At 49.5% G+C, this 27,099-nt stretch overlaps 1 protein-coding gene across 1 annotated transcript; it reads left to right on the top strand.

Moving 5' to 3' along the window:
- Positions 1-6,383: 6,383 nt before the first annotated feature.
- Positions 6,384-26,418, top strand: FAM107A (family with sequence similarity 107 member A). Its single transcript, XM_067303419.1, has 4 exons — positions 6,384-6,915; positions 17,134-17,308; positions 21,805-21,961; positions 22,799-26,418. Exons 1-4 carry the CDS (start codon positions 6,837-6,839, stop codon positions 22,904-22,906), a joined length of 519 nt encoding a protein of 172 aa, XP_067159520.1. The 5' UTR covers positions 6,384-6,836; the 3' UTR covers positions 22,907-26,418.
- Positions 26,419-27,099: the final 681 nt, after the last annotated feature.

The following is a 27,099-nucleotide window of genomic DNA, read 5'->3' as shown; positions in this document are numbered from 1 at the left end:
TGCTGGCTCAGGAGCACCTGCTTGTGCCCCGATACCAATTTCTGGGTGACTGCCAGTCCCAATTACAAAAGCTGCCAAAATAACATTGTCCCACAGTGAGCTTAGAGCAGAGGAATGTGCACCGTCAAGCTGCCGCCACCAGCAGTAACCCTCAGCATACAGAGCATCGTTCTGCCCCAGGAAAACGCAGTTTCTGACGGCTGAGACAATCCTGATAGTGGCTATGTCGTGACAGCTGTCACGAAGGCAGAGCACAGTCTGGGAGGCTCAGGAGGGAGCTATCTCAATACTTGCTTTCCTATCCCTCCTGAAATTTTGCAGACTCTTCTGTACTGTAGCAGTTCCTCAGGCCAACACCAGCAAGGAGTTAGCCCCAATCTTCGGTGTTGGGACATGCTGCTGATTTTGCCTTTGTTTCTCCCTAAAAGGAAAATGGCATCATCTAGGCAAAGGTCTGCACCAGCTTGCTGAATTAAATAAGCCATGACACCTCACACACCAAGGCTTTGCAGGAAAGCAATCAGGGAGCTGGCAGATTTCTGTGCATTTCCATCATGGATGGAGAAAAGTCTTACTTGTCCTCAAAAACTTCTTCCAGCAGACGATTTCATTGAGGTTTTTATCAGTCCCAGATGCTGCAAATGAGCACAGGTAGAGCAGAATTCAGCAACTATACATGAGACTTGGGCAACAGCTTAAATAACATCTCTGTATCTGGGACCATCTAAGAAATGTTGTCATACAGAGCACCGGGAGCAGCAAGAAGAGGCTATTTTGGGCTAATAGCAACAGCAGAGCAATTTGGCTAATTGTTAAATCTCATGTTTTGTGCCTTCATCACACAGAAGCGCTGTCTTTGATCTGCCAACTATCAATGCGTTGTTTCAGGTCATCACCGCTCCCTTCAAAGACTCTGGGCTAAGCAATAAGACTATTTTAATCAATGAATGTGTTCATTCACCGAACACCAATGTCAGCACTTGCTGGAGCAACTTAGGAACAAAGTACCTTTCTCTGAGCTCATCTGCTCCTGAACAGGCTGGGTAACTTCCAGCCCTGCTAATGGTGCTCTCCTCACAAAAACCGTGTCTCCAGGAGCTTCAGATCAGGCTGCCGAAGTTCTCAGTTGGGGTGGTGTCTTGCCCACCTTAGTACCTCTCCAGTGCCATGATCTGATTGCAGCAATTTCTTGCCTAATTTATTAGTTCAGGCTTTGACTGCAGCGCAATATAGATGCTGTTACTGAGTGGCTCTTGTATCGATCTAAACTTGTCTGCAGCCACCCTTATCTCCCTTTCTGTGGCTTGGAGTCTGACCCCGCTGCAGCTCACTTCTCTAACCGCTTTCATCAAAGCACAAACATGATCCAGAATTGCTGGCTATTAATTCTGCTGAAAGTTAATATTAGAGCATCCACGTGTAGGACAAGTAACCCTGATTAACGGCGTATACAGGGACGCTAGCTTGAGGCTTCAGTAGGAGTATTGCACTCCTCAAGCGGGGAACCGTGGTGGAGGATTCCTGCTTACAGAGCGGGTGGTTAAAAGCATCATGTAGCAGGGAAAATGCCTCTAGATAGTTGCTGCAGGAGGTCTTCGCTGCGCTGCAGAGCCGGGTCTAGGAACCGTCCTGCTGGGATATAACGATGCTCAAGTAGTCTGGGAGTAGCAGAGACCAGAGGCCTCCATCACCTAAGGGGCAGCTGCTGCCAAATTTGGAGGATTCTAGATTTTATTATTTATTATTCTTACTCTGTGACAAGATTCAGTTGCACTGCACGCAGCAGTGATTTTCGCTTGGAAATACGGGGTTTTTGGAAATAGCGGGCAGGCATTTTCCACCCATTTGCTGCAATACGCTCTCCCTATCTGAGATCTCACTTCGACAAATGAAGCCCTCCGACTCCTGCAGTATCACCCCGCACCCAGGGCTCGGGAGCAGACTCCCATCACCCACTCTGTCCCATGGCGAGCAGACAAAAGTCTCTATCTTCTGGGCAATCATTAACTCCTTCCCGAGAGCCAGAGAGACGTGAGAAGCCGCCCCAGCTCTGCAAACATATTAATGGCTCGAGTGGTGATTAGCCAGGGTGAAAGAGCTGTGCAGGGCAGCGTATCCAGCCTTCCTACGCCTCGGAGGACACAGGGGCATCGGTGCTGTGCAGAGCTCTGACAACGATACAGGTCCCCAGCCTGGGATTTTGCCACCACCAAGGTCCTCAGACAGTCAAACCAGCGCAAATTCCCAAGTTTCAATGGGATTGCGTGAAGTTTGTGCTCGCTGAGCCTCTCATCCCGGGAAAAAAGGAGCAAGACAAAGGGCCCGAGCTGCTTAGTCCAGTCTCTGCCATTGCAGGCAGCCAACGTCCAGCATTAACTCAGCAGAGGAAATGTTTAACCGTCCTCTGGGTCCTGCAGCGGGAGGGTGAAATTGTGGCCACGTTCAAGTCAAAGCCTCAGCTGACTTCAACAGGGCCCGAATTTTATCTGCAGACTGGGAGACGGCAATGTGCGACAGTGCTCCCTCCCCACCTGCACTTCCAAAGGTCACCGCGCGCTGAGACTAGAGATTTAATAAAGATACAGGCGGGCAGGGCCAGACAGAGGAAGGGCTGTGTGCTGTGGAGTTTACAGCTTGCATGGAGGCTCCTGCGTGACGTAGCCCCACGGACAGCAAGCCTGTCCTGTCTGCAGTGTCACCACCGTCACTGCGGGCACGTCGGGCAGTCTGCGTCACGCGAGCACTGAAAAGCCAGTGTTTCTGTTGGGTATTTGCTTGATATGCCTGGGTTTTTTTTAAATTTAAGTAGACACAAGAGATGCGTCTGTACAAGAAAGCTCTTGGTGCCACAGCAATTGGCTAGACAAATTATAGCCAGCAGCCAACATCACTAACAAAGTAACGCAGCAGGTAATAAGCCAATCTAACGAACAGCCCCAGTAACGAGGACCCGGCTGTGGGCTCCCCCAGAGCCCCGGCAAACTGCCATCTTCCTCTTCCCAACATTCATTATTTAACCGTACAGCTGCTCATCACTTATACCTTTGGTGCATACTCGGCACAGCATTATTTTGTCTTTACATGTACACTGAATGAAAAAATCATGTCACTTCCTCGGCAGGGGAGACTCACAGTCCCATAGAAATGAGCTCTCTGCAGTTGTGCACCACCTCTAGCAGGCTGGAGAGCTGTGCCAGGGGGGCCGTGATGAGGAGCCGTGCTGGAGCCGTGCCGGAGCTGTGCCACCTGGCTCTGCTGCCAGCTCCCAGCACGGGAGCTCCCCTGGGCTCAGGGTGACACCTCCAAACAAGACCCCTCTCCTGCCATCCCACCTCGCATTTGGATCAGTGTTTTAGGGGTTGCAACTGTGCGCACTTCACATCTGGAGGCAATGCCATAGTCTGGATCCCGGGATCAATCTCATTTCTACTCAAGGGCCGCCTGGTTTCACCCTTGCCACCATTCTCCCACGCCACCCGTCAGTCACCAGTATATTCCCAGTGCCAAAGAGGTTGGGGTCACCCCAGGCACCTGCAGGACCTCTGCAGCTTTCAGAGCAACGTTGGACGGGCCATATGGGCACAGGAGATGCAACAAGGGGTCTTGAAGGACCCATGGGGTGAGCTCTCTCCATATCGCCTTGTCCTGGGACATGAGGACATTGCATAGGGAATATGGGGGCAGTTTGCCAGCCCTGCAACTCACCGTCTGAAGGAGCCACTGGAGATAAATATCACCTAGCAACCGGCTGCCTTGACACAGTAACCTCCAGGGAGCTGTGGAGAAATACAAAGGCTTTTTGTTAATCCCAAAGACTCAGGAGCACAGGTTGAGATTGCTTACTAATTTCGATACCAAAGTGAATCGTCGTTCATATAACTCCTAGAAAAACAGCTTTGCCATCAAACTGCCTTTGGTTCGAGGGGTTCCTACACACTCCCCAAACCCGCGTCCTAGCGGAGAAGACCCTGAGCGCGGGAGCTGCTCACACACTACGATGTGCATTGGACAGATGTACGTCCATGACATTTAGCTTGCCATTTTCTCATTTGTTTTACTCAGCCTAACGCAGGTCCTGAGGGATCACAGCCTTTTTCCACTCCTGCATCTCCCAGCCATAACCACACTCGGGAGCTCCAAGCAAGTTCAAAACCATGCGCTTTACTGCCTTTGACACATCTCCAGTGAACTTGCGGGCCCAAAGCTCACCGCTTCCACCTTAGCCTGTTCAAAAGCAATACAAGAAGAGCAGGACAGATGTGCACCCATCTCTTTTTTGCTTGGAAATTGAGGCACGGTATTTTGCAGTGCGCAAGTGAGCAGTCTGGCTTAAGGGCAATGGGCAATACTGTGGGAATCCGCACGGCTACAAAAGATTTGCAGGTGGTGTGTGGGCTGCAAGGCAGGCTGCAGTGTGAACAGAAAGCGCACCCTGGAAATGGAGGTTTAGAGTGGAAACAGAAGCATAAAGGCAGGGAGCCTTTACTAAACTTAACGTCATCACTATTTTAAAGAGAGGAGAGCGCTGGCTGATGCTAGGGCCGTTTGGCAAGAGCTCAGATTCCCGCCTGCTGCCAGGGGGGTGCTGCAGAGCCCGGTGCAAGCGCCTGAAAACTCGCCCATCCCTTGCTTTTAAGTAACACTTGGAGGGTTGTTGCCAGTCGCTAAAGAGGTAATACGCCCCTGCGTCCTTGCAAGGCAGTTAGTCACCCTTTGGGCCCAGCTTCTCCCTACCTGCTGGGTATTCGTCATCCTTACCAGAAAGCTGTCCGAGCCCAGCTAACGCTTTCACCTTGCAGGGCTGCGACCTCTCCCCAGGCACCTCTGCAGAAGACAGGGGAAATACAGATTTCCTCAAATTTGCCTTACTTCACTGCAGAATGAAACGTGGAGCATTTTATATGCCAAAGAGAAGGCAGATGTGCCTAGCGCTGCGGACAAGTCACGCAGGCCTGGCACCAGGCTGAGACACCACACCGACTGCATGCCCAGACGGACAGACCGACACCACCGATACCAGCTTAGAGGTTGCACGGGTCCTTGCCACCTCTCTCCATCTTTAATTCTTTTAGTCTTTTTTTGCACTGAAAATTAGACTGGTCCTGAAGCACCTAAATTCCAGGTTTATTTTGCTAGTGCCTAGAAAAAACGCAGAGGCTCATGGAGCAGCAGGGCACAGCTCCAAGGAAGGGCCAACAGGGAAAGCGAGGGGCCCCCTTTAAAGGAGCCACAGCCTTTGTCTGGAGGCAGAAACCATCACTGATTTAAAACATTGCCCTTTTTTTAACCCACAGATGGTCACGATTGTGTGAACGTACGCACAGAGGCACACGTACGCACACAGCACGCACCTAAGGCAATGCAGGCCAGCAGGCCTTTCCGCTCCCGCGTTTAAGACTCCACCTCAGTCAAAATTAAACAACTCCAGGCCAGGAGATTAAAAAAAAAACAAAAAAAAACAGCACTTAAAAGTCTTTAGTAGCAAATGACTGGCAATTCCTCCTATGTTTCAATATATTCTCCTATTTTAGAGCAATACCTGCACAATCACATGCCATGGGTAACTTGGGAGAAATACCAGCCCGACGGGAAGGATGCTCAGCCTGCGAGCGGCAGCCTGGCAAGGGCAGCGGGGGGAGAAGCTCCCACGCTTGGGCGCCCCTCCACTTCTCTCTCCTTTCTTTTCTTCCAGAAAGGATATTCTCTCCAGCCCACGTGCCAGAGCAGAAGCGGGAAGCCTGCGAGCGGCGGCTCGGGTGAGTGCCCAGCAGCTCGCGCCCGGCCGCGAGGGGCTCGCGCTGCGCCCTGCGAGGCAGGCTGGGCGCCTCCGGGGGCTTCGCTGTCGCTCGGCGGCGCTGAGCCCTTTGCGGGAGGACGCAGCCGGGACGGGGAACCACGCCGGGACCCCCGAAGGGGTCGGCAGAGCTGCTCACCACGGCAAGGGCAGGCTGCGCGCGGGAGCCCCGCAGCTCCACGCGGAGGAGCGGGAGGGCACAGCGCGAAACACGGAGGGGGAAAAGGAGGGAAAAGCCCTGCAGTGGCCAAGGCAGCCTGGCCCCTTTCTCCAGTCCTTTTCCGGGCCGGGGCTGCCAGACTGTCTCCGGAAGAGCTCTCCCGGGGCAGCACCAGCTACGGCCCCACAGCGCGGCTCTGGGGGCTTCGCCACGACGCCCGCAGCGCGGGACGATTGCCCGCAGGCAAGGAGGGAGGCAGGGCGGGCGCCATCTCCGCCGAGGGCCGGGGACGCTCCGCACCTTCTGGGCTCTTGCAACATGCCAAGGAATAATCCCGATAACAAGAGCGGTTGCCCTGGTGCCGGGTTTTGCTGTTGCAGCGGTTGCTGGAGAGAGTGGGCGTGCGGCTTCCTCTGGGGCGATCTGATTTCTACGGGAGCTTATTTAAGGCGTGTTTAGGAGAAACTACCCTCGCCGTCCCCGGGAGCGGGGCCGCGTCCCCCCCGCCAGCTCCACACAGCCACCGTTCCCGGCGCAGGGGTCACGGCGAGCGGCTGCTCCGGCACCTCCAAAGGTGTTTCCTTCGGAGATAAAGAAAAAAAACAGTTTTTTTGGCAGTCGTGGGAAAACATCGCCCGGCAACGAGCTGAAAGGGAGCGAGTTCCCGGCGCGGAGCGAGCCCGCGGGCCGGGCAAGGCCGCGGCGTCGGGGAGCCGGTGGGATGGCGAGAGCGGAGGGGAGGGAGCGAGGGCGCAGCGGCGGGCGCCACGTGACCCTCCATCCTCGCTCCGGCTGAGCGGAGCCGGCAGGACTCGGCGAGCTTCGCGGGAGCCGCGCGCCGGGCTGGCGGGGCAGGAGGGCGAGGGCAGCCCGCGCGGCCCCATGTGGCGGGGTGCGGGCGGGTGGGCGAGCGGGCCGCCCGGTGCCCCCGGCCGCCCCCGCGCCGCCCTGCTGCGATCAGGTAAGCCCCGGGCCGGCGGCGCGAGCCAGCGCGCGGGGTTTCCCCGGGGCGGCCGGCGGCGCGGGGACGAGCGCCGGCTTGTTCTCCCGGGGTTGCTCTGTGCTGCAGAGGTATCCGTGCCCGGATGACTTTAGAGCCAGTTTTAAACTGCGTCATTCGGGATAGCTTTTTTTCTTTACTACTTCAGCAGCTCGGTGCCTAGGCTGGGAGCGGCAACCCCTCCATTTCTGCCTCTCGGAACGGACAAATTTCCCGAGCGGTGCCGTGCTGCCATTCACACGTTCCTCTGGGAACGGAATGAGCCTGGACAGGGGATAGTCGCCGATATAATCCCTGCGGTGCAACCCGAGAGATTTTTCCCTGTGTTCAACAAAATACCTTCGAGCTACCTTAAAAAAATTCACTAACGATTGCAACGCCGCCGTGCCTCTATTGTACCCTGGCAAATGCCCAGAGCAAATATTTGATGATGTATTAAAAGTAAGTTTGCGATTATCAGAAAGATTGCTAAGCATCTGTCACCGCTTTACAAAACCAAGTGAGCTGTTGCACATGCCGTTTCCAAAAGGCATCTGACTGATATCCCTTGTTAATCGTTAACGGCGAGTGGGATCCCAGGCTTGTCATCTTGGCTTATCGCAGTCTGAGGCATTTAAATGGAATTATTAACCAGTAAAATCAATCTCTCCTGCCTCCCGAAAGGCAGGATCCTGCTGCCGCCGAACTTCACGAGTGTTTGCATGACCAGCCGGCACAGAACAGACCACGGCTCGGCGGCAAACACCAGGCAGCGCAGCTAGCCCAGCCCCACGGGGGCAGCATTCGTGCCTTCCCAAAATGCATGAGCGAGCACGAAGCTCGCCGGGTGCCTCTGCGGCCATCCAGGGCCCGGAAATTCGGGCGGCTTTGGAGGTGCTCGCGAGCAGCTTCGACCGGCACCCCAGCGCCCAGGCTGCGGGGGCGCAGAGCAGGGGGGGCGCGGATGTTCCCGCGGGGGCCGGCAGCAGGGTGTGCACCGGGCTCGGGAAGGACCCGCAGGACTGGGGGGGAGCACTGGGAATACTGGCAGGGAGCACTGGAAGGATGGGTGGCAGGGCACTGGTTATACTGGGGGGAGCATTGGAAGGACTGGCAGGTGGCACTGGCTGTATTGGGGGGAACCACTGGCTGTACTAGCAGGGAGCACCAGCAGTACTGGGGGGAACACCAGCAGTACTGGTGTGGAGCACTGGGAGCACTGGTGGAGCGCACTAGAATGATGGGTGGGGGGCACTGGCTCTAGTGGGGGGCACTGGAAGAACTGGTAGGGAGCACTGGCTGTACTGGGGAGACAACTGGCTGTGTTCATGGGCTCTACTGGGGGGGACCACTGGCTGTACTGGTAGGGAACACTGGCTGTACTGGTGGGCAGCACCGGCCCCTGCGAGCACTTAGGGGACGGGGGAAGCTGGACCCGGCGGGCGGCTGGGCGAGGGCAGGGACGGGAGCCGTGGGGGCACCGTGCATGGCCATCCCGGCGCTCCTCCCACCGCGCCGCGCTGGACCCCCATCGGAGGCCGGGGCATGGGGCAACGCTGCGGCTGCCCCCCGTCCCCGAGCGGCAGCAGCTGCCGTCCTGCCAGAAAGCCCCGCACTGACATCGGGGCAAGCGGGAAGATACGGCAAGCGGCAGTGCGAAAAGCTGAGACTTTTTGCACTGATGACAAAGCAGCTACCGCCCATGCAGCCACAAAAACCCAGAGCTCAAGCCCCAAGTGCTGCTTAACATGAGCAGAGGCCAGGGAAGGCCTGCAGAGGATTGCTTTCCCTAAAAAGCCGCTCACGGCTAAAGCGCCGCATTCGCCTCTCTGCTTCGCGTTTCTTCCTGCCGCGCACCGTGACCTTGCGGGTTTGCTCTCTGCCTTTTCGTCCCCAATGCAGCCATGACGCCCAGCAGGGCGCCCGCGGCTCGGCCTCGGCGACCCGATAGCCAGGAATCATTTCCCAAGGCGGCCACCTCGAGTTACACGGGCCCTGCTGCGTTACAAGTACTAGAATTAGGCTTGCTTAATTATTTAACGCTATGGATTAAGAGCAGGCGGAGGTCCTGTGCTCGTCCTTCCGGAGCGCGCGCATGACTGCGGTGCCGAGCGAGGGCGCGCGTGCCAGGTCCCCCCCCACGGCGCGCTTCCCCCGCCGCCTGCCGGCGGAGCGGGGCGAGCCCCAGCCCCACGAGCTCCAGAGCTGCCGCCGCAGCAGGGGAGGCGAGGAAAGGAAAATAACGGCGAGGATGGGAATCGGTGCCATCCCACTCCGCCGGGGTAATAATTAGCATCTGCCAATCTTCGGGCTCGCCGTACCGGTGTTGTTGTTATCCATCGGCGAGGCAGTAAGCCGCTGCAGTCGTTAAGCTAATACGAAGGAATGACTGGGATTTTGTTCCGGGCTCAGCTCCTTTATAGAGACATACAGATTAGTTATTGCTTTAAGATGCATTTTGCAGCCTTGACTCGGGGGGTTTTCAGGCCCTGCAAACCCAAAAGCTCCTCTCCGCTTTCGGCAGCAGCCGCTTCTCGCCCACTAACGATGGCACTTTGGTACCTCTTTCTTTTCTGAATCTACCAACTGTGCAGAAACGTGCAGAAAATGGCTTTTGAAAGCAAATGTCCTGGCTTGGAGGATCAGAGCGGCCCAAACCGCTCGTCCGTCCAGAGGCAGAGCCTCACGCAGGGTGGGCAGCACCAGAAAGCAACGCTCGCCACGCTGTGCAAAGCTTTGAGGAGCAGAGACCGTTATACAATTTTCACTGTCCTGTGACCCCAGAGTAATGCGGGAGAGAGCCCCTAGTCACAGCAAATTAACTAAATTTCTCAGATTTGCAAGACAGTCAAAACCCCGCTGTTTTTTTTTCTCATCTGCAAATGTGCGCGGGAGGTGCTTAGCCAGCAGCAACAGCAGATGATTTCAGCACAGCTATTACAGCACATCTTAACAGCCTCCTTCCCTGGCGCTGCTACAAGGATTATAAAGCAGACAAAACTTTACCAGACTTGTAACAAATTAATACTTCCTTTCTTTAAGTTGTGATTTTGGAACAAGAGTCAAAACAACTGCCTCTTTCTGACGCTTCACCTTGCCAGAGTCTCTGCGGCAGCATACACCTGTAGATGCCGACGTGCCAGCTCGGTCGATACAATCGAAAGCATTACGTAGGTCTCCTCAAAAGGCCTGAGAAACGTCAAGGCTACCTGTGTAGGATACACCCATGGGTGCAAAAGGAATCAAGCCGTGCAAGACTGCCCCAGAATAACCTCCCGTTAAAAGCACAAGAGGTCTCCTATGGATTACGTACCGCCTCTCGTGGGTTACCGCGTGACTTGTGTACAGGATGCTGAGATACACAACAGCCTGCACCTGAGCGTTTCCAATATATTCCTTTTCCAGCAACACACTAAAATAATTGCTGGCCCTTCGTCCCAGGAGATATTCAGCACTCAGCTGGACAAGGCCTGAAAAACCTGATCTAAGCTGGCCCTGTTTTGAGCAGGCGGTTGGACTAGAGGATCTCCAGAGGTCCCCGCCAGCCCCAGTTATTCTGTAATTCTAAAACACAGGGTATTAATATTAGGAAAATTATGCAAATTAGTAAACAGCAAGAACCCAAGAATCCAAAATTAAAGACGAACCTTCATCTTAACTCTTTTCTGTAGTGCTTAACATACAGCATAACCTCTTCTGTCATTACGCTGCACTGGGACAAGCCATAGGGCCTAACTCCAGTTCCCTTCTAGACAGTGGAAATGCTCTGACTGAAAACAGTCATTGTTTAGAAAACATCTGGTGAGTATTAAAGCACAGAGCACATCAGGAAGGCTCCCCGCGGACCAAGGGTCGCCTTCTCTTGCAGCAACACAACCGCACGGTGTTGCGGTGGACATTACCGCACCTAGCGCGTGGAGTCAGAAACACCAGCTGGCTCCTCCAGCCGACGGGCTTTCGTCCTTCCACTAAGATTTATGAACTTTCAGCGCGAGAACATTAGGAGTCTCACCTGCAGGGCCCCTGGCACTGCACAGGCAAATCATTTTTCTTCCCCCTTCCCTCTCCTTTTCTAACATTGAATGTGCTGAAAGCTCATGCTCTAGAAAAAAAAAAATCGTTAACTTCTATTTAACAACTAGAAGTGAGCATGTACGGCCGCTATCCCAGTGTTTAAAGCAACCGAGCCTAGCGTAGAGATCCTGTGCTCTCAAGACTTACCGCCACCTGCCCACGGGCTAATGCTAATGTACAAAAACCTTGCAGTGTGGGTGAGGACAGTCCCACACCACCGTAGCCTTCCTAAGGGGAAGATGAAGAAACAAGATCTTTGTGCCTCTGAATCTAGATCAGGCATCTTCCTTGTACTGTATTTCTTTCTAGCATTGGCTCAGCCAAACTATTTCTAATTTTTCCCCATTTTAAAAAGTTTCTCCCAGATCATATCACAAAGCGCTCTGCTCCGATGTATTCACACGATTCCAACAACACGCAGAAAGTTTGCTTCAGCTTATTAGAAAAAAAAACGCTAAGCTGGGCTGAGATGAGGCTTTGGAAGGAGCAGAGCTGGGCGTGGGAAGCTGGTAAAAGCTGGAGTCACCACAAAGACCTGGTGCATTTAGTATTCGCACTTTGGCAGACACAACGCAGCTTCAGTTCAGAACAGAAATGTCAAATCCTTGGGTATGGCAAAAAATTCCAGAAAAGGGAAGTTTCCCCACTGTTGCAGTTGTACATGTCATAAACTCAAATTATTTCACAGGCTCAGATTACTTGTGTAAATACCTTTGAGCTAGCTTTGATGCCCCATGCTAAGTATGTTATTTCACAGTTTTCTTACTTGTGAGACATATATTACCAGCTTCTTTCAGCATTATTTCTTGCGTGTGTCCTGAAGTTGGTTCTTTGAAAAATATGTATTCATAAAAAAATTCCAGGCATTCAGAAAAACAGAGATTATTCTCTGTAATTATAGTTTTAAGTGATCGTTTCTGTCCAGGGAATGGTCCCTCGAGCTAGTAGTGTTACAAGCCCTGATCCAGGGCTCTGATTCTGGAGGTCCTGGAAATTTTTTCCAGTCTCATCTTTCCTACCAAATAACGGGGTCTCACATAATAATGAACAGTGATACTGTCTGACCCTGGATCCCCTTCCCAGAATACTGCTTTCTGCCTATTTTTATGTTGATGACATTTTGTGGAGGCTCATTCTCTGCCCAGAAAGGGATCCCATAAAATACTTGAGGAAGAGCAGTTTGGTCCTTTTCTAGCTATTTACCCATACCGAAAACCTCTCCCTAGACGGCCTGGTCAGAAAATCAGTACTCAAACAGTACGGACACCAGAAGTAAGAGACTACAAACCATTTGTTTCATAGATTCCAGCTAAAATTAAACATCAACCTGTGCTGCAGAAGATAACATCAGCGGTTTTGCAAGTTAAACCTACTGAAAACCAGTCGTACAGCATCGCACAGAGAAGTAGCACCTTGGAGTATGGGGTTGTGCGCAGTGCTGAACACAGAGAAACTCGGTTTGCAGCTGGCACAGAAAAGGGCCGTAGGACGCGCAAGGGGACGGAGGGCCTGTCGCAGGGGCACGGAGAGCCTGTCTTGGGGGGGAAGGACAACGAGCGAGGAGAGCTTGGCGGTGCTTCGGCAAAACAAGAGTCAAGGGAAGGAGACGTGCTCGCTACCTACTACGCAGGCTCATCCTAAAGCCATGTTCAAGGGGAGGCTGAAGAGGAGAGACGGATGGGGAACGGTTGGCAGGAGGGAAGGAATTTCGCATGAAAACCTGCAAAAAGTGCCTGAACCCTGGTGTCCTGGTCCACCCTCCAATCTCCTAAAACATTGCAAAGCCCCAGGTGCTGGGCAGGAGCCCAGACCCCTGCCCTAAAGCTTTTTAAACATGACAGCTCTGGATTAATTTTCTTTTTGATCTCTTTTCCCCCCCCCCCACCCCTGTGAAGAGCTGCTGGAGCCAGGCAGCCAGCTGCAACCAGACCGTGCACGCCTTGGGCTACCTGCCCTTTCCAAGACCTTTAATCCCCTTAACATTCCTGGGGATTATTTTCATCCCGACAGGACAGTGAACAGGGAAACCGGAGGCAGCCGACAGCAGGGCACAGTGAGCGGCACCAGTCCTGCCCCACGCACGGTGCTGGTCAGGACACAGAGGGGCTCGCAGGGCAGCCCACCCCATAGAGACAAGGCGATTAATCCTAAATAAATGCTCTGTGAAGGGTCTCTCTTCTGAGCAAGGGAAATTACATCAGGGATGATCCAAAAAGGAGCAGCAGCAAATGGAAACCCAGCTGAGGCCCCATCTCAGGTGCCTGGCCCTGGGCAGGGGCTCGACAGCGCCCCAAGGGCCGACAGGTCTGTTTCGGGTTTAGGAGACTAAAACTGTCCTTGCCCTGGGCTGCACAAAAGCCACTCGGCATCCCCAGCACCACCCCACATTTGACACTCCCAGTAGGGTACATTTAATTATTGTTATTTGTTATTTTATTATTGTTTACTATGTTTAGGTTTTCAAAGATGCTTAATGTCCCACCCAAATTGCCCAGTGTTCTGTTTCCCAAGAGACTGGGGCTAAGCATAATCAGACATGGAAACGGTTTTAGCCAGGATTGCGGACCCGTGATTTTATCGCAAGTCTCGCAAACCAGCAGCAGACTTGTAAGGGCATCCAGGAAGCCTGAGCAGGATTTTGGGCTTTGGTTTAGGTCAGAAGAGATTTTAAAAGTCATTTTTCTCCTCCAGCCACTTCTACACGCTGGGGGGGGGGGGGGGGGGCTGGAAAAGGGGACAAATGCAAATATTTCCTGTGGGGTCTCCTAGAAAACAGAGCAAGGCTGGGAGCTCGTTTCAAGCTTTGCTTGGGAGAGGAGTTGTGCTGGGTGTGAAGTCCAAATATCTGCCCATGCCTGTGGCCTTGGCCTGCTCATCCGGGCATAAGGAAAGGGAAAGTATTTTAAAAGCGAGCAAGAGACTGCATACATCGATGCAAACAACTGCCTTTTAAAACAGTAGTGCAAACCAGTTCTATTTGAAAGGTCACGCCGTCTTTCCGAGCACAGCAGAGGGTGTTAAAATGCACATGTATTTTTTGTTTATAACTTGCCAAGAACAATATAAAAATGTCTAATACCTTTTGCTGATTTATGATGGTGGCCAAAGAAGTGCCAGAGCAGAGCCTTGTTCACTGATCTACAGCTGCATCATACAAAACCAGGCATCCTGCTGTAAATCCATCCCAGAGACCTGGCTTGATTTATACCTCCAGTGCTATAAATAATGACAAAAAGCAGCCTGATAGCAGTCTGTCTCCTCATACATGGATATGAATTACATCAGGTCTTGAAGATGACAGATCTGCTCCACTAGAAACATTTTGCACTGAGTCCCTATCTGCCAGGAGAAAGGATGCCCTGTCCTTACTCCCAACACAACCCCAAGCTGTGTTTCAGGAGCACTAATGCTTCTATATTCCCATTTTTCTTTTTATGCTCAATGCAGATGAAGATATTTCTTGAATTGTGCCAGATTAAGGTCTTCTGAAGATATAAAGTGCTGTTCATGTAGCTATGCTCAAGGTTCCTTCCAGGCATTTTCTGGGACAAGGTCAGTGCTTTGACCTTGTGCCAGGGCAGCAGCTCGGGTACCCGTGCCACTTGACCTGGGGGGCAGCGGTATGGATATCCACTGGAAGCAAAACCCTCATTGACAGTATCTGCACACCCCTGGACAGATCTAGCGCAGTGCAAACCAAGCTAAAAGCTACCTGCTGGGTCCTGCTCAGGCAAATTACAGTCATTGGGAGGACTTGTGCGTGCTGATCCAACAGCCCCCTGGCCAGAAATGTTTCCAGTATATTTCAATTCCTCCCACTCCTTCCTTCCCAGCATTTTCAGTATTTGTGCTAGCTTCAGGGGAAAGTTCCCTCTGTGCCTTCAGTAAATAGGCTGATAAATTGCTTCTGTTTTCCAAGCCTTGGTCATGCAATGTTGGATTGCTACAGTCTGGAAGTAACCACATTAGCCTATTCAAAATCTCCAGGCTTGGCCGCATTGGAGCTGCCGGCTCGCTGGCCGCTTCCACCCCAAAATGATGCATAACCAGCATGACAGGATTTTGCGCCCATCACACAACCAAATGCAGGAATATCTCTGTTGCAGGAAAGGGTAGCTCTCTTCTATATAACGGCAAAGGGACAGAGAAAGGGGCAACAGGACAATACGGTGACTCTAAGGCCAGTCTTAGCACAGCTGTCCAGAAATTGTATTTTCTGTTTAAAAGATCTGATATTTTTCAGTGTTACTCTGGGGAGAAACTCTTTTGTCTGAAGAATAAAGACAGACATTGCTTTGCCATTTGAAATGGGAGGTCATCCCTTTCATTCCCACCTAAACAAACCCTTGCTTTTACACCTTTCTTGTCTTTCCTCTGCCTTTTCTCCTATGAAAAAAGACCCCCAAAAAAGGGAGGAAGTACGAGAAAAACAAACCAGAGCAATTTTACCTCAGTGAAAACCTGTTGTGTTTTCTCATTGTTTGAAAACTGGTTTTCATTTAACAAAAGTTGTCCAGAAAAATTGTGTTGTGTTAACCCTTGGCTGTTCTTCAGTCCACGCATCCCTCTGGAAGGCACCGCTGAGCCACCAGCCTGAGCCTCTGCAGTCTGGCCCCACAAGGACACGAGTCAGCCTGGCATTTGCGTGTTGCAATGTTCGATGGCCAACAGTGATGCATAATCCTAGAAGAAAATAATTTGATACAAGAAATCACTGGTTCCAGCTTCCAAAGTGCCCTTTGAATACGTACCAAATTCACCCAATTACACTCCTGTAACGGGCTCCAATTTGTTTTGCTTTGTTCCCAAAGCAGTAGGGCACTGGCCACATTAACATTCAAGGAGAAGTTGTTTGATATTGAATCGTTTCTTCAGCAGTATTATTCCTTACGCAATTCTGTTTGATTGCAACCCACTTTACGTTGGGTAAGTACTAACTGACTAAGAAAGAATGACCCTAACCTGCTTTCTCTTGCTTTATCTATTGATTTCTCTTTTGAAAGGGTTTTATTCCTTTCATACATGAGACTACAATAAGAGAGAAAGGCAACATTACCAAACAACAAGTTTTCCTTGCTGCTCCACCAACCCATATAACTTCACACTAGGCTTCTCAAAACATTATAATGGTGAGACACTTACAGATGTGGAGCTGCCTACACTCTTTTCCTGGGACTTTTTGTTCCTGCTGGTAAACTTCCAAATTTTTCAAGTGAGCAGTTAGGAATAAATTGCTCTTTCTAGGCCCCTGATTAGACTGCACACCGGCATAATTATAGTCTGCCCAACTGCACTTTACACTTAAAGACACAGCACACTGCATGTATTTTGCCTTGTAACATGTGCTTGCACTCACTTTGTACAGGTTTTTTTTGTAATGGAGAAATGGAGAACACTTGGAAAATATCAACAGCCTTGTGGTTTGCCTGAAATCCAAGCTGCCGACACTTAAGAAATAACAGACCTTTGTTCTTGCATCCAGAACATACAAAATTATTACAGCATGATCACATACGGCATGTATGAACTACGCTTTCCTTGGCACTGGGCTGGATCCTGAATATTAGGCCAGTAGGATATCAGCAAAGCCTCACACTGATGAGAGATTTCAGATAACTGTATCTGCAATCTATATATATAGATTATATGCTATATATAAGTACTTCCCTGGGCCAGTGTTTCTGAAACCCTCTCATATTCTAGCATCCCCAGTGCTGTGCTAAGGCACTGATGACATCGGCCAGGTCAACCAAGGCAGCTGCTCAGCGCAGTCCAAATCAATGGTTGTTTCCAGTTTTAGTTAGATCTATCTTGCGTTAATTAATCCTTGGCACTAAATGCTGCAGCTGCTGAAGCAAGTGGCTGACAAGTAACTTACAAGTGATCTGATTAATATTTGTCAGATCAACAAAGCAGTGGGAGTATTTTTTTAAATCTCTCCAAAACCACACCAGCACATCCGGACACATGCCCACGTGCCTGCGTGCAGATGCCGACACAGGTGTCAAGCTGCTGGGGCAGGCACCATCTCTTTTCCTCCTGTTTGCCAGGGGAGAAGAGCTCCGGTGGGCTCCTGTGTTCTAGCACAGCGAGACTTCTCATGCAAACACCTCTCTTTTCTTTCAGCATCAATGTACACTGAAATACAGAGGGAACGACCAGACAGCGGGAATATCCTGACTCACCCAGACTACATAGATGGAAACCCAGATCTTATCAAACCTAAAAAGCTCCTAAATCCCGTAAAAGCCTCAAAGAGTCACCAAGAGCTGCACAGAGAACTGCTGATGAACCACAAAAGGTAAGAGGAGGCCCCCACCTGCCACTGAAGTGGTCTGCGAGGTGCTGAGGAGTCTGAGCTCATCAGCCAGATGCTGCTGAATGGTCAGAGACAGCCTGTGAGTTGGAAGGTCATGATAAATCCCTTCACTTACAGACACAGGATAAAACTTGCTGTAGCCCCTTTTCTCTTTTCGTTGAACCAACAGTTTCTTTCAAAACAACAGCAAAACTGGAAGCCTCTGCCATTCGGAGGCATTGCCAAGTCCTTTCTGGAGCTGCTTGCTATTTCTCTGCACTTTGAGCCACAAGCTCTGGAAGCTGCAGATACCCAGCCCAAGATCTCTGCATGCAAGGCATCCCCACCATCCCCTTCTTGGTGTTCCATGAACGTTCCCTCCCTTGTCCTGTTTTTTCCATCTCCTTGATTCATGAGAAGGGGCTTGCCAAGTATATCCCAATGTGCTGCCTTCCCACATGCCTTAAGGCCTTTGGGTCAATCCAGAGGCAGTAAGAGGTGCAAGCTGGATGGAGCTGCGACAGCATCAGTGGGAGATCATGCATGCAGGGGAAAGCCTAATCCCTGTTTCCATAAAAATCAAAGTGCTCCTGAGGTAAAGATACAGCTAGCGTTCGCATTCCTGATTTCCCATCCCATCACACCAGTTTAACTCTTTGGGGTACAAACGTAACATCGGGATTATGACGCCAGGGACCAAGGACCTATATCCGCATCATTCCTTTATGATAAACTGAAATGCCTGAACATCAGTGAAGTTAAAAACAACAACAAAAAAAAACCCACAGTCAAAGCCTTTTAAGCACAGCAAGAAATCTGCTGGCTTTTTATAGAAGTTTGCTGAATACTCAGAAATACTCTGACATGATCACACTTTGACTGTCTAATTAAAAGGAGCAGAGACTCTTCAAAAGGACTAAGTCATCAGGAGAACGAGACATACTCAGCAAACAATCAAGCCTGCCAGTAGGGTGCTTTAATCAATACGGACACTGGCTGGGCTCAGATCTGATCTGATTCTGGAGCTCACAGAACCACAGAAACACAAGAATTACCGTGCCTCGGCCATTCCCCACCACTGAGGCAGCGTTAACTATCCCAGACGGATATTTTTAAAACTTTCTGGCTTGAGAGTGACCATATTCTGCCTAGTGATGCTGCTCAGTTAAAGGCTCACCATCTTGGCCTTGATCTCCCAGAACATAATTCCCATTTAACCACAATGGAACAAAGCATGAAGAAACCACTGCAACTTAAATAGTAGAGATGAACAAGGAAATACCAGCCGTTGTTTGCCAAAGGCTTGTGGCCGTCAGATAAGATTGGTTGGTCAGGCTCAAGGAGGAGCAGAGACACTGGTGTGAATGGGATGTGGGGCAGCAACAACCACTCTTACAGCAGGGCAGTCCTGGAGGCACCCTGCTAAACCATGGGGCAGGAAAGCAAGGGGGTGAGCAGGATAACGTGACAGGATAGACAGGGTACAGACCCCAGCGCACTGAGCAGAGCAAGCTGGCAAATACTGAAGTGTGCCACCATTTGCTGTTTGAGTCCTATGCCTGCCACCATGTTATGTCCACATTTCCCATCAGGCACTAGCAGAAGGCAGCCCCACCATAACCATCCTGCCATCTCCTCACCCCACTCCTTTTAGTCCTGTACATCTCAGAGAGACACACAGGTTGTGGACACCAATTTAAACTTGCTCATGTTCAGGCCTCCCAAATATTTTTCAGCAAATACACAAAACAAAGCCTACTGCAAACAGGAATCTACCTTTGCTGATCGCTTGCTGTCGGATCTTTAATCAAATATTTACCCCTTTTTTATTCTTTTTTTTCCTTGATTTAAAAACAGGAAGCGATCAAACCTTTAATCATCCAGCTTAGGTTATGGAGCCTTGTTAGATTTAGATCAATTTTAATAGTCTCTTTTGGTGTCTCTGGGTTCCAGGACAATCAAATGCTGTCAGCCCCAGAGTTGGTTCACAAAAACCACCAAGCTGACATGGATATCCTAGATGGAAGGAGGAACAGCGGTTGTAAAAAGCCTGCGAATCACTGTCAAATGCAACAGTTTTGCCTCCTGCTAGTTTACTACAGAGGGAGAGAAGGGGAAGAGGAGAAAGAGGGACCTATGACTTGCTCCTGTTTCTGCTTTGCTATTGTTTTTTCCTCTTAAGCAGAACCCAGAAGCAACTCAAGTGAGCAGCTTGTGCAACAAAACCCTTATCATAGTCAACATCTCTGGGTACTAACAGCACAGGCCAATTAAACCAAAGAACAGTAACAAATCCAAAGGCAACATTACAAACTGTCTCTCCTGCAAGCCAGGGCAGATTTACTTTCTCTCAGGCCTTGGGAGAGGCATCTCTGTAAAATCTGAGTTCTTTCTGGCTTGAAAAAACATCATAAAAGCTCTGCTGCCAATCCTCCTGTTAATTTTGCTAAGGCTACTGTGAACTTTGTCCTGCCATAAAACAAGAAAAGAGGTGACAATGGGAAGCAATGTTAAACGCAGGTACTGGAAGCATCCAAGGAACTTGGTTCCCCAGCCGTGTTGTGACTGTGCAGCGGTTTGCTGCATCTGGAGAGTATTTCCCTCTCCTGTCTGCCAATTAAGTTTCTAATGATGTTAGACACTACCTCAGCGCCTGACACCTTGCCAAGAAAGCTGCAAAGTCCACCAGGTTAGATGTCTCTGCTTTCTAATAACCTTAATAAAAACCAGCCAGCCTTGGTCAATAGAAACCTTCCAACACTGAGAAGCTTTGCGTCGCTAGCAAGGACCACTTGGTGAGCTCGGCAGCGATGGGTGCCCACTCACCTCAGCACAGTTTCACCTGGCTGCAGGGATCTCAGACACAGACCTCGCTGCAAGATCAGGTCCCCCTCCAAGAGCTGGTGTCCCCAGCCTTCCCACCCTGCCGAGCGTGGCCACATACCCCGGCAAGCCTTCATCCCTGACACAGGGGAACTCATCTCCTCGCCTCAGAAGGGATCTTCCTGCAGAGGAACGCAGAATAGCTCACGTCTTACAGGCTCCGGCCTGCGAATACAGGTTATCTGTGCTCAGAGTATTTCCTTGGAACGTAAAATAGTCTCAGCCCATTGATTTAAATGGTGTTAAATCCAGCCCACAGAAGTGGTCAGGCTCCAGTCCTTCCCCATGCATCACAGCTATGAAGTCTTCAACTTCTTTTTCTCAAAAATACGACTTGAATCAATTACTTCTGGTAGAATGCACAACTCCTATTTCAGTTTTCTATTTTCCTGCAAGATTATTTACGTGCCAGTTGCTATTGTCAGCAGAGGCCAGCAGAAGACATCCTATGTAAATATGACCTCAATCACTTCTTAATAATCTTTTCTTCAGATACACAAAACTCCGCACAGTTAGAATAAAATCTCCTCAGCCTTCAGCAATGTTAGGCTTTGAAGTTTCAGGTTTTTGCCTCTCTCTGGCTAGGATTCACAGCAGGGCAGAGAGTCACCAGTTTTAGTGATTTAAGCCAGGAAGTTTATGGATTTTACAAGAGACTGATTCCTTTCGGCATGGAGAAGAGAAGACTGTCAAACCTGCATCTTGGAAGGGCAGGAACCATCCCACAACCCACACCAAGCACATCTGGACTTGTTCCACATTAACCCATATCCCTACACATGCATAACTACTTCCATGTTCTCAGGAGAGCAGCAGCTGCTAGGACAGTGGCCAGGGTCATTCGCAAAAGGTAAATCTTAGTGTTTAAATTCAGACATGGCAACATTTGAAATGTTAGGTGTATGAAGTTTACTCAGAGAAGTTGTTTCAGCTCTTTGCCGCATATTTATGCCCGAAGTGTATCAACATGTCCTTGTGACGTCTCCTTTCCAGCAACCCTTCCCCTAACAAAACAGGATTTTAGCAGTCCCACTTTAAATGCATTGATAGGGCTGAACGGGAGCCAGGTGCCTCCTTCATCAGCAAACGCTCTTGCTTCCAGGAGAAAAGGACCTTTCATTTTGGCCTCTAACCCAAACTCTCCATGTTAACAGGGTGTTCACTCTAATCTTCAGCTCTGAAGCAAATCTGGATGCAACAGGGAGGAAATGAACTGCCAGGACAATTATTGCAGTTCAATGACTACCCCTGCTGGTGGAAAAAAAAAATTCCCTAAATGCAACTGAAGTGGCTGCTGAAATAATTAAAACTAGTAACAAGCAAGAGGCAACAGACCATGCCACTTCCATTCCCAACACAGAAAGCTGCAGCAGCACAGTGGAACAGGGTTTGCAAAACTTCCAATGCCGCAGGGCGGCCGCCATGGCTGCCCAAGGCGATCAGCCCGAGGCGCAGGCCCCAGCAGTAAGGTGCTCCCCATAAAATGCTCAAACCCTTGCAGACGGATTTGCGACCCGGGTCCCCATGTTTCCATTTAGGGCTGAGGACAGCCTTTTGGTGGCTACACAGGAGGGTGAAGGCGCTCTGGCCCTGATACATCTGCTTTTTATCCACAGAGGCTTGGGCGTGGAGAGCAAGCCAGAGCTGCAGCGGGTGCTTGAGCACCGACGGCGAAACCAACTCATCAGACAGAAGAAGGAAGAGGAAGAGGCAAAGAAATTGCAGTCGCCCTTTGAAAAAGAGCTATTAAAGAGGCACCAGAGGCTGGATCAGGTAGAACCGAGTTTTCAGGCATCCCCAGGGTACCCCAACCCCCACACAAGGCACAGACCAGAGAGGAGATGGGTACGGTGGGGCTCAACTCAAAGCATGGCTTTGCTACCCCTGCATAAAATGGGAGTCACAGAACGTAGTTCCCAACATGTACCCCGGGCAAAACCATGCTGAGGCATTGCCCGGGGGAAGAGTGCCTCGGCCAGAGCAGACCAGGGGGTCAGCAAGCAGGGACATAGGGTGACACACAGGGTGGGCAAGTTAACTTGCTACTTTTGAAAATAAAGTAATTTCCTGCCCCACTTGCCAATATTTACGCTCAAAATAGATAAAATGGGTTTATTTAATAGCACAGGAGTTCCCTTGCAACAATATCAATCAAGCCAAGACCACCTGAAAAAATCAAACCCAACACTCTCAGAGAAAAATCAGGAATATGAAACGGTGGTTTAGGGACAGATCCATAAAGACTCTGCATATAGAAGAGACGCAGTACAACCTTTAGATGATAACCTAACGGTAAGAGCATTTCCCAGGTTCACAGGCCTCCTTTCCTTGGAAGGATTCAAACCTCCTCCTCCCTCTTCCATGCCAGTTCTGGAGTGAGGAGCACTCTCCACCTTTTCCACTGGAGAAAAGAACAGATGTTTCAGTGGGCCAGAAAAACACACTAAGGGTGAAAAAGAGTGAGTCAACATGTGACTTACACAGTCATTCAATTCTGGGCAATAATAACTGGACCCTGAGCATTAATGAAACCAACCATTTGAATGTAGCTAATGAATTGCACTTTTATCCTTGAGTAGGCACAGATAATGGTGACTGTTTGCATTTCAGCTGGAGAAAGAACAAGAGAAGCAAGAAGACCATGCACCAGAATTCATTAAAGTCAAAGAAAACCTGAGAAGAACATCAACAGTGAGTGGGGAAGAGAAAGCAGTGTAGCTTCTGCCAAAACACAAAAGGGATCATACCAAGGATGGCGCTAACATACACACGCTGACATCTCTGTACATGGTGAATGTTCACAGCCGCATCTTTGGGGCTATTTACTGTGTTATTAATGCTTGCTCCAGTAGAATGCATAAAAAAAGGTTTTCCCATCCCAGGAAGGTATCATAACAGAAAAGGTGCAGTATTCACTAGAAGTACTCACATGAGAAGATGCAGAGAGAAATGATGTCACTTTCCCCCAAAATTGTGGGTGCACGCTAACCTCCAGCTAACTCTTGGTTGACCCTTGAGACACAGTGCATGTTTAAGCCAGAGAAGCCTGTGGAGGGATGAGCATTGCCGCAGGCTGGGGGATTCCTGCATCAGACCAGAGGCAGGCTCGCCGAGCACGGGGTAGTAGGAGGGCAGCTGCAGCTCTAGGGAACCTCGTGAAAACCTTTGCGTGAAAACCGAAAGGGACAATCTGCTTATTATTGAGAACAGTGTAGGTGACCACAGTGGCTTTCCCACGGGTTACAGGTATTGCACCACTACGCAAGTCAAGCCTCACGGATATTGTGTGTCTCAGCAGCACATCTCTACTATTAAACTGCTAGAAAAATCAACCTCTGTGTCCCCACACCCATTCAGCATTGACAGACAGGGTGCAACGTTTCTTCACAAGCATCATTAAAACTGCATTTCAAACTTGTTTGAATATAGCGATTTAGCCAGTTCCATACGCAGGCAGAAAATACATTGCACTATACCACAAATGCTCCAAGTGAGAGGAAAATGCTACATGCAGAAAGCAAAGGCTGGGTGTTTTCAATGTGGGTATTCATGGAACTGGCTCAATGACCAGGTAGCAGATCCCTGCAGATGGGAAAGGTCAGAGTGGCAGAGAGATGAACCACTTCTTGCTCCTGGACTACTGAGTTTCAGTCCCTCACCCAGCAGCTGGACATGTGCTACTTTAGCAACCCAGGAAAAAAATACTCAATGACTGAGGGGTGGTAAGGTCACACTGGTGTCAGGCTGCTCTCCTGTCAACCTCTATGCCCAGTCCTGCAGCACAGCTGACATCCGTATGTGCTAGGGGTTACAGGACCCACAGCTACTGCTGCAAAACTATTTGTCAGTGCTTCTTATCCCCTTTCCCAGGGGTCAGGGCTGCTTCATTTCAGCTGCCACCTTGCAAAGCTAAAAATCTCCTGGCTGCTAGTAGAGCAAAGCTGGGGGAGATGGTGCCTTTGCACCATTTATGGTCAGAGCCTACCACATTTATGGGGCACTTGAGTAGAAAATCTGCAAAACTCCTGGAGTCTTTCTCCAAATGCACCTGTGCCTTGAGGGTGCCCTCATCTAGAGCTAAAACTTCTCCTTCTGGAATATCTCAGCTTCTTGTTTCTCACATCAGCCCTGATATAGCCCAGCATAGACGGCATAACTCACCAACAGCCTTTGAAAACTGGTTCTTGAACAGCAAAACTCAATGGACAAAGTCAGCTGGGAAGGTAATACCTAATTAAACAATATCTACTATCCGCATCTCCAGGGGATCCATATGTGAATAAAGGGAAACTGGACATTTACCACATCTTTGTTAATTAAAAGCTTACTAACCTATTCCCTAGTCCCCCCAGTCCAGCAGGGTATTTCATTTCAAAGGACTCTTGCCCAACCTGGCAGCTTGAGGAAAACGTCTGAGCTACCCATCGAGTGTCAAGTCCAGTGGTGCAGTTATGTGGCTGCACGACAGTCTGAGATTACAGAAGCCCTTAGCCCAGCTTCAGATCTCGAGAGCTCCATCTCACAGCACTGTCTCTGTGGTAGCTTTTAGCCCCACACTCATCATACTTATTCTAAACAAGTTTTTGTTTCAGAAATCCAGTGCACATGGTCACTATCGGTCAAAAAAAATCTGAAATGAGCTATTATGTCCATTCCAAACATGCAGCTTTTCAGGTAGTTTAAGTTTCAACCCAAGAGGAAGAAGCAGCATCTTTTTCTTTCAGGGGGGAAAAAAAAGCCAAATTTCTCCAAGAAAAAAAGGTGTTGCTAAGAATGCTTTTATATGGCTGTAGAGAATGATATATAATACCCCATAAATAACATCAATTTAAACAACAAACCAGAACTTACTGAGCTGGGCTTTTGTGAGGGGTTATAACACAGATTAAATGATCTTCATCAAAGAGCTCAAAAAAAAAAAAACAAAATAAAGCAAATTAACCTGTGGTTTTGCCACAGATTAAATTAATCCCAGGAGAAACAATCTGTTACTCACCAGTGAAATCAGTGTTACCAGCTCACTCTATGTTGGATAGGGGGGTTTATGTGAGTCTTTGGGTCGAAAGCCATTCCAAAATGCCTGGGTAAACTGAGCACTCATATGAGCAAAGAAAAGGCTGACAATACAATGGTGTTTCTGAGTACGCTAATATAATCTGAAAAAAAAATCAAGGTGCCACCCTTTGACCTGATGCCTACCGAAGCACAGAGCGTGGCAGCACACAAACCCCGTCCGCAAGCGCTCAGGAGTGTCTGGTAGTACATTTTCAGCTTACGTCCAGAAACGGAGGGCCAAATCTCACTGTCCCAGCTCAGGCTAAACTCATACAGCCAAAAGAAATCCTTCCAGCCCACCAAAGCATCACGCTCACAGGCTGCAACCAGGGATCCAGCCACACGCCGCAGACCCACCACCAAACCGGCCGTGAACAAGCACCGCTGGGCAGCTGTGCACAGCCCAGAATGGCCACGGGGCTGCAGCAGCCCAGCAGCGCGCGCACCCGGGCACGGGGGGACCTCGGCCGAGGTGAGGGCTGCGGGCTCGAGCCCTCCGTGACAGCGCTTTGGAGACGACGCTTTTACTGCTGAAGTGTTCACTTAAAAATCACACTGGTTTTCAAGCACAGACATTCTCACCTTTGTAAACTGAAAACCGCCTCCTTTGCTGGACTCAGACCAAAAGTCTGTAAAACCTTCACTGGACACTCGTATTTCTTTGTGTGGCCAGCATCTGCGGCTGCAGTGCTGCAGGAGAGTATTTGACTCGAGCAACAATTTCATCTGAACGAAAAAATGATCAGTGTTGACGTTATCAGGAAGAGATTTGGGAAAATCTTTGCGTGCTGTTTTCTTTTAAATGCATTCCTGAATTTTGGGTCCATCTCCCTATGTCCCTAAACCACTTTCCTAAATAAATGTGACATATCCAAAAGATATAGATTCTCGAAGTATTGCTGTAAGACAATTTTTTGCACTGCATATATTGCCTATGTGGTAGATATCTTATATTCTGTGTCTGTGTTTATAGTTATAAATATATATCACAACTGTACTCAATTAACTGTCACTGCTCACACTGTTTAATGCACACACTTCTGAAGAAATAAACTACGTGATGATTGTATATCTTGCTCTTTTCCACAAGGAACTGAAAAAAGCTCCAAGGATGCAAGCAGACAACAAGCCAAATAAACTGATTAAAAATAAAAATCACGGAAGTTTGACAGTGACTTGCTCATTAGTACTGTGTTAACTTGCTCATCAACAAACCATTTTCATCTCCTGTGCCCAGTGCTGCATCTATTGCTTATTCCCAAATGCCATCTCAATTGGCTGAAAATTTCAGAGCACAAAAAATGCCAGATCAAGCTCTGTGCATGGAAGTTCTTTTACTGAAACTCTGTGTGTTAAATTTCTTCCTGGTGAAACAGGCCCACCTGCCTAGCAGGGCAAACCCAAAGCCAAAGGAACACCCTGCACTTGGAATTAATTTGAAAAGTCAGTTTTGAACAGGAATATAATCCTTATGCTAGTGAGTCCACTTTATTATTTTTAAACATTTTAAAACAGTTTTAGCAACAACCAAAGACCATATCTAAGCTATGATAAATCAAGCAAAGTCACTCAGACCAAACAGATAATAAAGAGAAAGATCATAGTAGGATGCTTCACATACATGCAGGTCACACACACAGCACACTATCCAAGATGCGGCACTAAAACTGAGTGCAGAAAAGCAAACTAAAAGAATTTCTCCAATTTGTTAATGATATCCTCAATGCCAAGGGCATTAACTTCCCATTCAGCAAAATGGTGGAGATGATGCTTTTCTTTTGACACCAGATATCAGCTGAGGTTGCCCCACTCTGAAGTACACAGCGCTCCAAACCCTCCATATCCCGAACCCTGGA

The sequence above is a fragment of the Apteryx mantelli genome, chromosome 12 (assembly GCF_036417845.1).
Source record: "Apteryx mantelli isolate bAptMan1 chromosome 12, bAptMan1.hap1, whole genome shotgun sequence".
Lineage (NCBI taxonomy): Eukaryota > Metazoa > Chordata > Aves > Apterygiformes > Apterygidae > Apteryx > Apteryx mantelli.
Note: the sequence above shows the minus strand (reverse complement) of the source record. Positions and strands in the feature narration are given on the sequence as shown.

Bases quoted from the DNA above. Each gene is read 5' to 3' on its own strand.
- FAM107A (XM_067303419.1), top strand. From the start codon at position 6,837: ATGTGGCGGGGTGCGGGCGGGTGGGCGAGCGGGCCGCCCGGTGCCCCC. The intron at 17,309-21,804 runs GTAAGAGGAGGC...TTTTATCCACAG, and splicing joins CTGCTGATGAACCACAAAAG to AGGCTTGGGCGTGGAGAGCA. The intron at 21,962-22,798 runs GTAGAACCGAGT...TTTGCATTTCAG, and splicing joins GGCACCAGAGGCTGGATCAG to CTGGAGAAAGAACAAGAGAA.